This window comes from Somniosus microcephalus, chromosome 9, assembly GCF_052327205.1.
Source record: "Somniosus microcephalus isolate GS21.2 chromosome 9, FLI_Smic_1.0, whole genome shotgun sequence".
Taxonomy (NCBI): Eukaryota; Metazoa; Chordata; class Chondrichthyes; order Squaliformes; family Somniosidae; genus Somniosus; species Somniosus microcephalus.
Window position 1 is genome coordinate 81728948 of NC_140995.1, and position 13106 is coordinate 81742053.

General features: G+C 43.5%; 1 protein-coding gene across 3 annotated transcripts in view; it reads left to right on the plus strand.

The window, feature by feature from the left end:
• The window catches only part of atad2b (ATPase family AAA domain containing 2B), a 191736-nt gene that overhangs the window by 154144 nt on the left and 24486 nt on the right, over positions 1-13106 (plus strand). For all 3 annotated transcript variants that reach the window (XM_085996813.1, XM_085996814.1, XM_085996815.1), the window contains 2 exons: positions 1750-1872; positions 11258-11374. In XM_085996813.1, the coding sequence (XP_085852939.1) occupies positions 1750-1872; positions 11258-11374 (240 nt within the window). The remainder of the gene's footprint in view (positions 1-1749; positions 1873-11257; positions 11375-13106) is intronic.

A 13106-nucleotide genomic window follows, 5' to 3' on the forward strand; every position in this document is an offset into this window, starting at 1 on the left:
CGAAGTTGCAGTCAGTTTCAAAAGCGGAATGACGGAAAACATTGCAAGTTCCCAGTCATCTGGACTGCAAATTACGGGCCATTGTGTGTTATGCTATTGTGAAGTTGCTGATAAACATCTATTAACTAGCCATAATAGTATGGAAAACGAGGGTAGCACAGTGGGTTACTCTCTGCGATCTAGATTCAAATCCATCTTACTGATAGGATAACAGGTTTCCTCTGTCTGCTGGCTGTAAGGGTATTGCATGATATGATTTGAATAGCCTAAGTTTCTTTTGAACGAAGACCCACAGTCACAACACTGCTGGTAATTTGGCACCAAATGGTAAGAAACAACCAATCTCACCAAGAGTTCAGGATGGCTGGTGTAGGGAAATGGAAAAATATTACATCAGGGATTGCACTGCTGAGTTTGGGATTTAGATGCATTGTTTTATAAAAAAAAAAGTAGAGTTCTACTCTTTGGACCATGTTGTACATGACCTGGGAGCGTATTATCATACCGAGTACCAAAATGGGAAGTATTCCATTCCCCAGCACCAAGGCTCTCCTTTTCAACACACAAATTTACTTTGAAATAAAGTCAAAGTAGGATGGAAAAGAAAATGGAGTAATTCAATTTTAAATGGCCATTACCTTTTTTTGAATTATATTCAGACCAATATATATTTTGTTCCGTTTAGTTCACTGTAACATAACAGACTTTAACCTCAAACAAATTTTGGATTTCACTGAAACATTGCCGCTGGCACCTCTTGCCTTGAGCTAAGTAAGCAACAACAGTTGATGTTGCCAATGACCTATATATAGCAAGTAACATTCAGTGATGGATTAATTCATAATACATTCAGTTACTGTAAAAGGAGAGGTCATCTGCTGGAAAGTAATTTGGAGCTAAAGGGTAAATGTAACTTGTTCCAAGTTGGATGCAATAGTCGATTTGGAGCCAGAATTGTTTACTATGGGATTCCACCCATGGTTCTATCTGTTTGTATCAAAGTAATGCTTTATTTTATTTTTTTTGTGTTTTTATTCTGTATGGGTTAACTAAAGATGTGATTCAAAATGCAGTTACCTGAATATTTTAGTTTGAGCGGCTAAATTTAATTATTTGCAGTAGTAAGAGCTGTTCCCCCTCCACCAATCTCCCTCTTTCAAATTATATTTTTCTGCCTTCTAAACCAAACTATACTTCTGTCCAAGAAAGTTGTCAGGTAATCTGCACCTAGGTCTTTGGAAAAAGTACTCTTGAGCCAGCCTCTAGGAGCTGAGAGATCTCAAGCTAGGGTGATTTTCCTCTTCTCTTCTCCCCCCTTCCTGGACAGCACAGATGACCACTCAACAGCACCATATGTTGGAACATCAAACCGCCGCTCTGTTGCATTACCCTGTCATTTCTGGGGTGTTTTAAAATCATCTGATTTTGTTAAAACTGTGCCAAAGATGTTCTGGGTGGCCCTTCAAAAATGATCAAACTAATAGTGAGAAATCATATGCAATACTACTGAATGTCTCGATGCCTTGATTGTACTCTTCAAATTAAAGAACCCGAGAATCCTATGTTTTGACAGCACAATACTATTCCAAAGTAGTATTTTGTTTAAATTGATCTGAAAATCTCTTGTCATTGAGCTCAATCTGTGCACATCACTTGCCTGGTATAGGGGAAATTTTAATTCCAGACAGGAATGTTCAAAATTCAGTTTGTTTTGTGCAAAGAATAACTGCTTGGTGTTTGTTTTTGTAGATCGCATAATTCGACACAGAGCCTGTACACTCAAGGATACTGCACATGCAATTGTTGCTGCTGAGCTAGATCCTGAGTTTAACAAACTCTGCGAAGATATCAAAGAATCTAGGAGAAAGCGAAGTGAGTAGCCACTGAAGCAAATGATAACTGTAATAGGCCAGAGCTCTTTTAATGAGTAGAATGGAACCTACAGCTTTCCATGTTACGTTGCCTGATTATGTAATATATCCGATTTCCTCTAATAATTTACTGCACTTCTGATGGGTATAATGTAGACCAGTGGGAGTGCTTTTTCTCCCCTAAGCTGACCTGGCTAAGCAATCTTTATTTTCTGAACACCTTTAACCGGCTCTTGTCAACCTTTACACCTGTGGACCAACCAGGGTAGAGGTATATTATTTAACACCAGGATCAAATAATTTAATTTTTTGTATTGTTTGTGTACTGAGTTTGGGTCCTTTTTAAGTGGTAATGATAACTGATGGCATTACTTCAATTTACTTGTACTTAAATATTACCTCAAGGAATTATTGACATGGATTATTTTATTCAGGGAGCTTCCTGGGATGGTCCCAGCAACCCCCCCCCCCCCCCCCTCGAACTGTAATTTAAGATATAACCAATCTACTACTAGGACAGTTTACTTGTACTGATGTATCATATTCTAAAGTTAAGGAACTAGTGACTTTTTGTGAAGATTACTTCAGCACCTATCCCCCAGGGGCCGTGTAGCCTGATCCTGCTCCTATTTCGTGTGTCTAATTCTGTTAGATTCAGGAGATGGTTCTGTGATAGTGGATTGGCGGTTAGGATCAGATCAGCCATGATCTTATTGAATGGCGGAGCAGGCTCGAGGGGCCGATTGGCCTACTCCTGCTCCTATTTCTTATGTTCTTATAATTCCACTTAACCATTTTCTGACTAAGGCAGGCTTAATTCAAGTTTAGTGATGGCTGTCACTCAAATCTATTAATTACATTCGTGCTGTATAAATTTTTATCACGATGAACTGGATTTTGGTTCCATGTTTCTGAAGCTAATTGGTCCCTATGTTTCTCTTTCTGCACTGTTCATATTCTTTGATTATATTTTGTACTCTTACATTAACAAGCTGGAAAACCTCTTTGTTGACCCAAGTTGCAGCTGAACATACAAAAGTAGAAAGAAAAAGAACTTCTATTTATATAGAGCCTTTCACATCAGGATGTCCTAAAGCGCTTTACAGCCAATTAAGTACTTTTGAAGTGTAGTCACTGTTGTAATGTAGGAAACGCAGCAACCAATTTTCACACAGCAAGACCCCACAAACAGCAAATAAGGTAATGACCAGATAATCTGTTTGTTTTTAAAGTGATGTTGGTTGAGGAATAGATACTGACAATTACTCCCTGCTCTTTTTCTGGTCCCACAACACCTCAGATAATTCTTATCCTCGTGTTTAAATTCCTTCATGACTACACACTGCCTTATCTCGGTAGCCTCCAGCCCTACAACCCCCTCCAGAACTCTCTACAACTCCCCAATGGCAGCCATGTCCTCAGCCATTTAGGTCCTACGCTCTGGAATTCCTGTTGTCATCCTGGTTGCCCTACACTGCACTCTCAAGGGGAACAATATCCTTCCTGTGGTATGGAGACCTAATATTCCAATCTGTTCCCAGATGGGGTTCAGTCAGTGTCATATAGAGAAACAGTGCCTTGTTTTCTGATCTGTATTTTATTCTGCTAGTGCAGCTAATATTTTACTTTGTTCACTGCATCCAACTGACTTTTTGCACAATAACCTTCTTAAAATATCCACTAGATCTCTCCTGACTACATTACATGACTGTTCCGTTCAAAACATACTCAATATCCTGCTTCCTAGCTCCAAGTTTGTTTTATATTTGTCTGCATTGTATTGCATTTGCTACCTGTTGACCCAATTTCTTAAGGGATTGAAATCCTTCTGAATCTGGTTGCATTGTTTCTCATTATTTTAGTATCATCTGCAAATTTGGAAATTTTGATGTCTGTACCATAATCACAGCACATTGTGGGCCATATGGAATATCCCTGCTTTAAGAGCATCTAATCTTTTTATAACCACTTCCTAGCTACCCTTTGACTGTTACTAAAGCTCTGATCTCCAGTCTCTTCTGTACAGATGGATGCAGAGTAACTGTTTCAACAGCTGCTATTTCCTTGTCTCCAGTTTCAGATCCCCACTGTTACTTTTAAGTGGATCAAAGATTCTTTATCCTATGTCTACTGCATATATATGTGAAACCTTTATTATTGAAATATCCTTTGACCATTTCATATTCCTTTTAACTTGTTTTTATAATTCTACGACGTATTCTCCTTGTCAGAATTTTTTGTATTCTTTTTTAAATGCCGGCTGCTTGTTCCTACATCTCTACTTAAACACATTGGACCGTTTGCTTCTCTTTCAGCTGTTTTGACTTTACCGAGATGAATTTTAACTGCAACTTCTCCAATTCTTTCTTGAACATTTGCCATTTTCCCCCTGTAGGCTTCTCATACAATTGCATTCTCATCAACTTTCAATTCATTTTATTTTCCTTCAGTATCTGAATTTTAAAAGTTCAATATCTCGAGTGTTCTTGTGCTTGTACAAAGTTAACATGCAGGTACAGCAAGCAATTGGGAAAGCAAATGGTATGTTAGCCTTTATTACAAATGGATTGGAATATAAGAGTAAAGAAATCTTACTGCAATTATATAGGGCCTTGACGTGACCACACCTGGAGTACTGTGTACAGTTTTGGTCTCCTTACCTAAGGAAGGATATACTTGCCTTAGAGGGAATGCAACGAAGGTTCACTATACTGATGCCTGGGATGAGAGGATTGGCCTACAAGGAGAGATTGAGTAGACTAGGCCATTATTCTCTAGTGTTTAGAAGAATATGAGGTGATCTTATTGAAATGTATAAAATTCTTAAGGGGTTTGACAGGGTAAATGCTGGGAGGATATTTCCCCTGGCTGGGGAGTCTAGAACTAGGGGTCACAGTCTCAGAATAAGGAGTCAGTAATTTAGGACTGAGATGAAGAGAAATTTCTTCACTCGAAGGGTTGTAAATCTTCGGAATTCTCTGCCCCAGATGGCTGTGGGTGTTCAGTCGATGAGTATATTCAAGACAGAGATCGATAAATTTTGCATACTAAGGGACCTGGGGATTGTGCAGGAAAGTGAAGTTGGGGTAGAAGATCAGTCAGGATCTTATTGAATGGTAGAGCAGGCTCGAAGGGCCGAATGGTCCATTCCTGCAGCTATCTCATGTTCTTTCTACACACCCTCGTGTCCAATTCAGATCTGAATAAATGGGTCTTTTTCCGAGTGGCAGGCAGTGACTAGTGGGGTACCGCAGGGATCGGTGCTAGGACCCCAGCTATTCACAATATACATTAATGATCTAGACGAGGGAACTAGATGTAATCTCTCCAAGTTTGCGGACGACACAAAGCTGGGTGGGCGTGTGTGCTGTGAGGAGGATGCCGAGAAACTTCAGTATGATTTGGACAGGTTGGGTGATTGAGCAGATGCAGTATAATGTGGATAAATGCAAGGTTCTCCACTTTGGTGGCAAACACAGGAAGGTAGATTATTATCTGAACATCAATAGATTAGGAGAAGGGGAAGTGCAACGAGACCTGGGTGTCTTTGTGCACCAGTCGCTGTAGGTAAGCATGCAGGTGCAGCAGGCGGTTAAGAAGGCAAATGGTATGTTGACCTTCATAGCGAGAGGATTCGCGTACAAGAGCAAGGATGTCTTGCTGCAGTTGTACAGGGCCTTGGTGAGACCACACCTTGAGTATTGTGTGCAGTTTTGATCGCCTTATCTAAGGAAGGATGTTCTTGCCATGGAGGGAGTGCAGCGAAGATTCACCAGACTGTTATCTGGGATGGCGGGAATGACTTATGAGGAGAGATTGGGTCGATTGGGCTTATATTCGCTGGAGTTTACATAGAAACATAGAAGATAGGAGCAGGAGTAGGCCATTCGGCCCCTCGAGCCTGCTCCGCCATTCAATGCGATCATGGCTGATCATCCAAATTCAGTACCCGGTCCCTGCTTTCGCCCCATACCCCTTGATCCCTTTAGCCTTGAGAAATATATCCAACTCCTTCTTGAATATATTTAATGAATTAGCCTCTACTGCCTTCTGTGGTAGAGAATTCCACAGGTTCACCACTCTCTGGATGAAGAAATTCCTCCTCATTTTCTGTCCTAAATGGCCTACCCCTTATCCTTAGACTGTGACCCCTGGTTCTGGACTCCCCGACCATCGGGAACATCCTTCCAGCATCTAGTCTGTCTAGTCCTGTTAGAATTTTTAAAGTTTCGATGAGATCCCCTCTCGTTCTTCTAAACTCCAGCAAGGACAAGGCCAATCGATCCAATCTCTCCTCATACGTCATTCCTACCATCCCAGGTATCAGCCTGGTGAATCTTCGCTGAACTCCTTCCATGGCAAGAACATCCTTCCTCAGATAAGGCGACCAAAACTGCACACAATACTCAAGATGTGGTCTCACCAAGGCCCTGTACAACTGCAGCAAGACATCCTTGTTCCTGTACTCAAACCCTCTCGCTACGAAGGCCAACATACCATTTGCTGCCATAACCGCCTGCATGCTTACCTTCAGCGACTGGTGCACAAGGACACCCAGGTCTCGTTGCACTTCCCCTTCTCCCAATCTGTTGCCATTCAGATAATCTGCCTTCCTGTTTTTGCTACCAAAGTGGATAACTTCACATTTATCCACGTTATATTGCATCTGCCATGCTTCTGCCCAATCACCCAACCTGTCCAAATCATCCTGTAGTTTCTCGGCATCCTCCTCACAGCACACACGCCCACCCAGCTTTGTGTCGTCTGCAAATTTGGAGATATTACATCTAGTTTCCTTGTCTAGATCATTAATATATATTGTGATGAATAGCTGGGGTCCAAGGACCGATCCCTGCGGTACCCCACTAGTCACTGCCTGCCACTTGGAAAAAGACCTGTTTATTCCAACTCTTTGCTTTCTGTCTGCCAACCAGTTCTCTATCCAAGTCAGTACCTTGCCCCCAATCCCATGTGCCTTAACTTTACACGCTAATCTCTTATGCAGGACCTTATCGAAAGCCTTCTGAAAGTCCAAATACGCCACATCCACTGGTTCTCCCTTATCTATTTTACCAGTTACATCCTCAAAAAATTCCAGTAGATTAGTCAAGCACAATTTACCTTTTGTAAATCCATGTTGACTTTGTCCGATCCTGTCACTGTTTTCCAAGTGCTCTGCTATTACATCTTTTATAATGGACTCTAACATTTTCCCCACTACTGATGTCAGGCTTACCGGTGTGTAATTCCCCGTTTTCTCTCTACCACCTTTTTTGAATAGTGGGGTAACATTAGCTACCCTCCAATCCATGGGTACTGTTCCAGATTCCATCGAATGTTGGAAGATGATCAGTAATGCATCTACTATTTCTAGGGCCACTTCCTTAAGTACCCTAGGATGTAGATGATCAGGCCCTGGGGATTTATCGGCCTTCAATCCCATCAATTTCCTTAACACCATTTCCCTACAAATACTGATTTCTTTCAGTTCCTCCCTGTCATTAGACCCTATGTTCCCCGACATCTCTGGGAGGTTATTTGTGTCCTCCTTTGTGAAGACGGAACCAAAATATAAATTCCCCTGATTCTGACTGCAAGGGACCTACGCTTGACTTCAATATTTTTCTCTTCACATATCTATAAAAGCTTTTGCAGTCAGTTTTTATGTTCCCTGCAAGCTTACACTCATTCTATTTTCCCCTTCTTAATTAATCCCTTTGTCCTCCTTTGAATCCTAAACTGCTCCCAATCCTTAGGTTTGCTGCTTTTTCTGGCCAATTTATATGTGCTCTCCTTGGACCTTATGCTATCCCTAATTTCCCTTGTTAGCCACGGTTGAGTCACCTTTTTTGTTTTATTTTTATGCCAAACTGGGATGAACAAATTCTGTAGTTCATCCATGCGGTCTTTGAATGTTTGCCATTGCCTATCCACCGTCAACCCTTTGAGTGACATTCCCCAATCAATCCTACCCAACGCGCGCCTCAGACCATCGTAATTTCCTTTATTTAAATTCAGGACCCTAGTCTCTGAGTCAACAACTTCATTCTCCATCTTAATGAAGAATTCTATCACATTATGATCGCTCTGACCCAAGGGGCCTCGTACAACAAGATTGTTAATTAATCCTTTCTCGTTACATAATACCCAGTCTAAGATGGCATGATCTCTGGTTGGTTCCTCGACATATTGGTCCAGGAAACCATCCCGTAAACACTCCAGGAATTCCTCCTCCACAATATTGTTACTAATTTGGTTAGCCCAATTTATATGTAGATTAAAGTCACCATGATGACTGCTGTGCCCTTATTGCACGCTTCTCTAATTTCCCTTTTAATGCCATCCCCAACCTCCACATTACTGTTTGGAGGTCTATATACCACTCCCACTAACGTTTTCTGCCCCTTGGTATTTTTCAGTTCTACCCATACAGATTCCACATCAGAGCTAATATCCTTCCTTACAATTGTGTTAATCCCTTCTTTAACCAGCAATGCTACCCCACCTCCCTTTCCTTTTTGCCTATCTTTCCTGAATATTGAATACCCCTGGATGTTGAGTTCCCAGCCTTGGCCACCCTGGAGCCATGTTTCCGTAATCCCAATCAAATCATAATCGTTTACCTCTATTTGCGCAGCTAATTCATCCACCTTATTACGAATGCTCCTCGCATTAAGACACAAAGCCTTCGGGCTTGTTTTTTTAACGCTCTTAGACCTATTTGAATTATTATTTACTGTGGCTATGTTTGATTTAAACTGTTGATTTCTCTGACTGCCACTTTTTTGTTTTTCTTCGCCCTATCTTTTTCTTTTATCCTTGTTTCCCTTTCCTCTGTCATTCTGCTCAGGTTCCCAACCCCCTGTATTTTAGTTTAAACCCTCCCCCAGAGCACTAGCAAACACTCCCCCTAGGACATTGGTCCCGGCCCTGCCCAGGTGCAAACCGTCCAGTTTCAACTGGTCCCACCTCCCCCAGAACCGGTTCCAATGTCCCAGGAATTTGAATCCCTCCCCCTCACACCATTCCTCTAGCCACGTATTCATCTGAAATACCCTATTTCTACACTGACTAGCACGTGGCACTGGTAGCAATCCTGAGATTACTACCTTTTGAGGTCCTATTTTTAAATTTACCTCCTAACTCCCTTTATTCAGCTTTTAGGACCTCATCCTGTTTTTTACCTATATCTTTGGTACCTATATGCACCACGACAACTGGCTGTTCACCCTCTCCTTCCAAAATGTTCTGCAGCCGCTGTGAGACATCCTTGACCCTTGCACCAGGGCGGCAACACACCATACCGGAGTCTCGTTTGCGGCCGCAGAAACGCCTATCTATTCCCCTTACAATAGAATCTCCTATTACTATAGCTCTACCCCTCTTTTTCCTCCCGTCCTGTGCAGTAGAACCACCCCTGGTGCCAGGAAGTTGGCTGCTGCTGCCTTCCTCTGATAAACCATCCCCCCCAACAGTACTCAAAAGTGGTATATCTGTTTGAGAGGGGGATGTCCACAGGGGACCCCTGCACTACCTGCCTGTGCCTAGTACTGTGTCTGTTGGGCACCCATTCACTTTCTGCCTGTCCAACCTTTGCCTGCGGTGTGACCAACTGATCAAAAGTGCTATTCAGACGTCCTCAGCATTGCGAATGGTCCAGTATGAATCCAATCACAGCTCCAGCGCCGCAATGCGGTCTGCCAGTAGCTGCAGCTGGGCACACTTCCTGCACACATGGTTGTCAGGGACACAGGAAGTGTCCCTGAGTTCCCACATATCGCAGGATGAGCATACCACGGCACCGGGCTGTCCTGCCATGACTTACCCTTTAGTTAATTGCAATTAAATTAAATCAAATCAATCCCACCAATTTCACTAGAGTTAAATGATATATTTAAGGGTCCTGGTTTACAAACAGTCCCTGCTACACCACAGAGAGCGTAGAAACTATAAACCACAGAGTTAAAGTTTAAAAAGAGAGAAATACCAACCAATCACTTACCTGCTTTCTGATGACGTCACACTTCGATTACTTTTTACTTCTCTCCCTCTCTCTGAGATTGGAGATTGGTAAACCTACCTGAGTCTCTGGGGCCTTTTATAGCCCCGCTGCTGCCGCAGAAATTCCCGCCGACGCTGTGAGGCCTACCTGGTCTCTTGGAGCCTTTTATAGCCCCGCTGCTGCCGCTGAAATTCCCGCCGACGCTTTAGACGAATGAGAGGGGATCTCATTGAAACGTATAAAATTCTAACAGGACTAGACAGACTAGATGCAGGAAGGATGTTCCCAATGGCGGGGGAGTCCAGAACCAGGGGTCACAGTCTTAAAGATAAGGGGTAAGCCATTTAGGACAGAGATGAGGAAGAATTTCTTCACCCAGAGAGTGGTGAACCTGTGGAATTCTCTACCACAAAAGGCAGTTGAGGCCAATTCATTAAATATATTCAAGAAGGAGTTAGATATATTTCTTAAAGGTAAAGGGATCAAGGGATATGGAGAGAAAGCAGGGACAGGGTACTGAATTTGGATGATCAGCCATGATCTCATTAAATGGCGGAACAGGCTCGAGAGGCCGAATGGCCTACTCCTGCTCCTATCTTCTATGATTGATAATATGATCACCGGATCCTTGTTGTGTCCCAGCTCCAATTTAAGTTAAATTACCTGGCTCATTTCTCAATATGTGGGCTAAAGTAGCCTCTGACCCTTTTGACTGTTCAGCACTACGTGTAATGAAGCAATCCTGCACTACCTCTAGGAACATACAGGGTTAGGTTTTTTTTCCCCACAGCTGTTACCCAGTTAATTATCTGGGGAATTGAAATCTCCATTGGAATAATAAAAGTTGCTGAATAAATCAATATGCAGGAAACTTTTTCGTATCCGGCACCGACGGGACCGGGATGGTGCCGGTTGATTAAAAATTCCGTATAACGGAGAGGTATATCTACCGAGGCTATTTTTAACAAACAAAAATTAAAAAATCAAGAAATGTGCAGTGTAATTGGGTACTCGCCTACAGAATGTTGTGTTAAATGGACTTGGACTCTGCAAGATTTCCGTTTATTGAGGTGTTCGGATCGGAAGAGACTTCCGACAGCGCCAAGAAGCCGAGTAGTGGCAGTTTGGAGAACTACCCCCACTGACTCACTTGGCCACCGCGGGAGACTCGGACTCGGCGACATTTCCTATTATTGAGGTGTTGTTTTCGGAGTATGAATTTTGCCGGTTATTAGAGAATTCCGGATATTTAGGTACCGTTTAAGCGAGAGTTTCCTGTAGATTCAAAATGCTGCTTAATGACTTAAAAGGTTTATTTCTTGCAGTATTTATGGTAAGATACTACATTGAGGTTTGTGTCATCATGCTTACTTACTGTGTGCAGGTATATCATCAGTAGCAGAGCAAACACATCACAGTATAGAAACAAACAGAGATGTGGCTCAAGATTCATCTCGGAATTTAGAAGCAAGTACCACAAATGGGGAATGCAAGCATACAAGTAAGTACTAAGACTGAGCATAATGGTTGTAAAAGGATCCTGTTAGCAGGTTGTAACTTTTTTTTATTATACTAGCCTTTTGGAGGTGCATTTTTGGTACCTTTGTTCTAATGTCAAATTTTGGAAGTTTTGAGCATTGTACCATGATTTGTGTGCCATGACTATAAATATTCCACCCTGCCTATAAAATTTCAATTGTCTCCCCTTATACTAGCAATTACCTAACATTTACTTATGCTATCTGCCTTGAACTGATCCCAATGTCCTGTTTGCATTACCGTTGAGGTTTGCTCTCATAGACTATGAGAGAAATTATGGTTCAACACTCATTGCAGTTGTAGTTCCTTGATGCCCTTGGGCAATAAGCATCATCTGCTCCAGCACACTCCATGAGCTGGATTTTACTCACCGAGATGTGTTGGGAGCGGGACTGCTGCCTTCCGGGTTCTAGTGTTGCCCCCAGAAACAACCTGAATATTGGATTCGATTCGTTTGGAGCGGATTGGAACATTGTAACCTGACTATTGTGATAGGGGATTCAAAGTTAGGGGAGCAGCAGCAGTGCGGACCTGGGAGGAACGGTGGCGGTATAAAGTGAGCCCGAGGCACGGGTAGGCCCCACAGCAGCAGCAGCGGTGGCAGTGCGGACCTGGGCGGAGCGGCGAGGCAGTAGCGGCGTTACCAACTCAGCACCAGCAGAATTTTCAAAGAGTGAAGTCAGAAGCCAAAAGTGACGTCGGCACAAGGGGAGGGAGCTGATTGGTGAGTATCTGGTAAGTGTTTATACTTGGCTTTCTTAAAGTCTGTTAATTAGAGGTATGGCAGGGCAGCTCACACCCGTGGAATGCACATCCTGTGCCACATGTGAAGTCCTGGACACCACCTGTGGCCTGGACGACCACATGTGCGGGAAGTGTCGCCAGCTACAGCAGCTCAAGCACCGGATTACGGAGCTTGAGCGGCGGCTGCAGTCACTGCTGTGCATCTGCAAGGCTGAGAGCTATGTGGATAGCACGTTTCGGGAGGTGGTCACCCCGCAGCTTAACAGTGTGCAGGCAGAGAGGGAATGGGTGACCGCCAGACAGAAGAGGACGACCAGGCAGGTAGTGCAGGAGTCCCCTGAGCCCATCTTGCTCACCAACCAGTATTCGGTGCTGAGTACTGGTGAGGGAGATGGTTCCTCTGGGGAGTGCAGCCAGAGCCAAGTCCACAGCACCATGGAAGGCTCAGCTGCACGGGGGGTGGGGAGGAAAGAGGAGACGGAGAGCAATAGTTATGGGAGCAGACAGGCGTTTCTGCGGCCGCAGACGTGACTCCAGGATGGTATGTTGCCTCCCTGGTTCCAGGGTCAAGGATGTCACTGAACGGCTGCAGGGCATTCTGAGGGGAGAGGGTGAACAGCCAGAGGTTGTGGTCCATATCGGTACCAATGACATAGGTAGAAAGAGGGATGAGGTCCTGCAGGCAGAGTTTAGGGAGCTAGGAAAGAAGTTAAAAAGCAGGACCTCAAAGATAGTAATCACTGGATTACTACCAGTGCCACGTACTAGTGAGTACAGAAATAGGAAGATAGAGCAGATGAATGCGTGGCTGGAGAGATGGTGTAGGAGGGAGGGCTTTAGATTCCTGAGGAATTGGAACCGTTTCTGGGGGAGGTGGGACCTCTACAAGCCAGACGAGTTGCACCTCGGCGGGAACGGTACCAATATCCTCGCAGGAGGGTTTGCTAGTG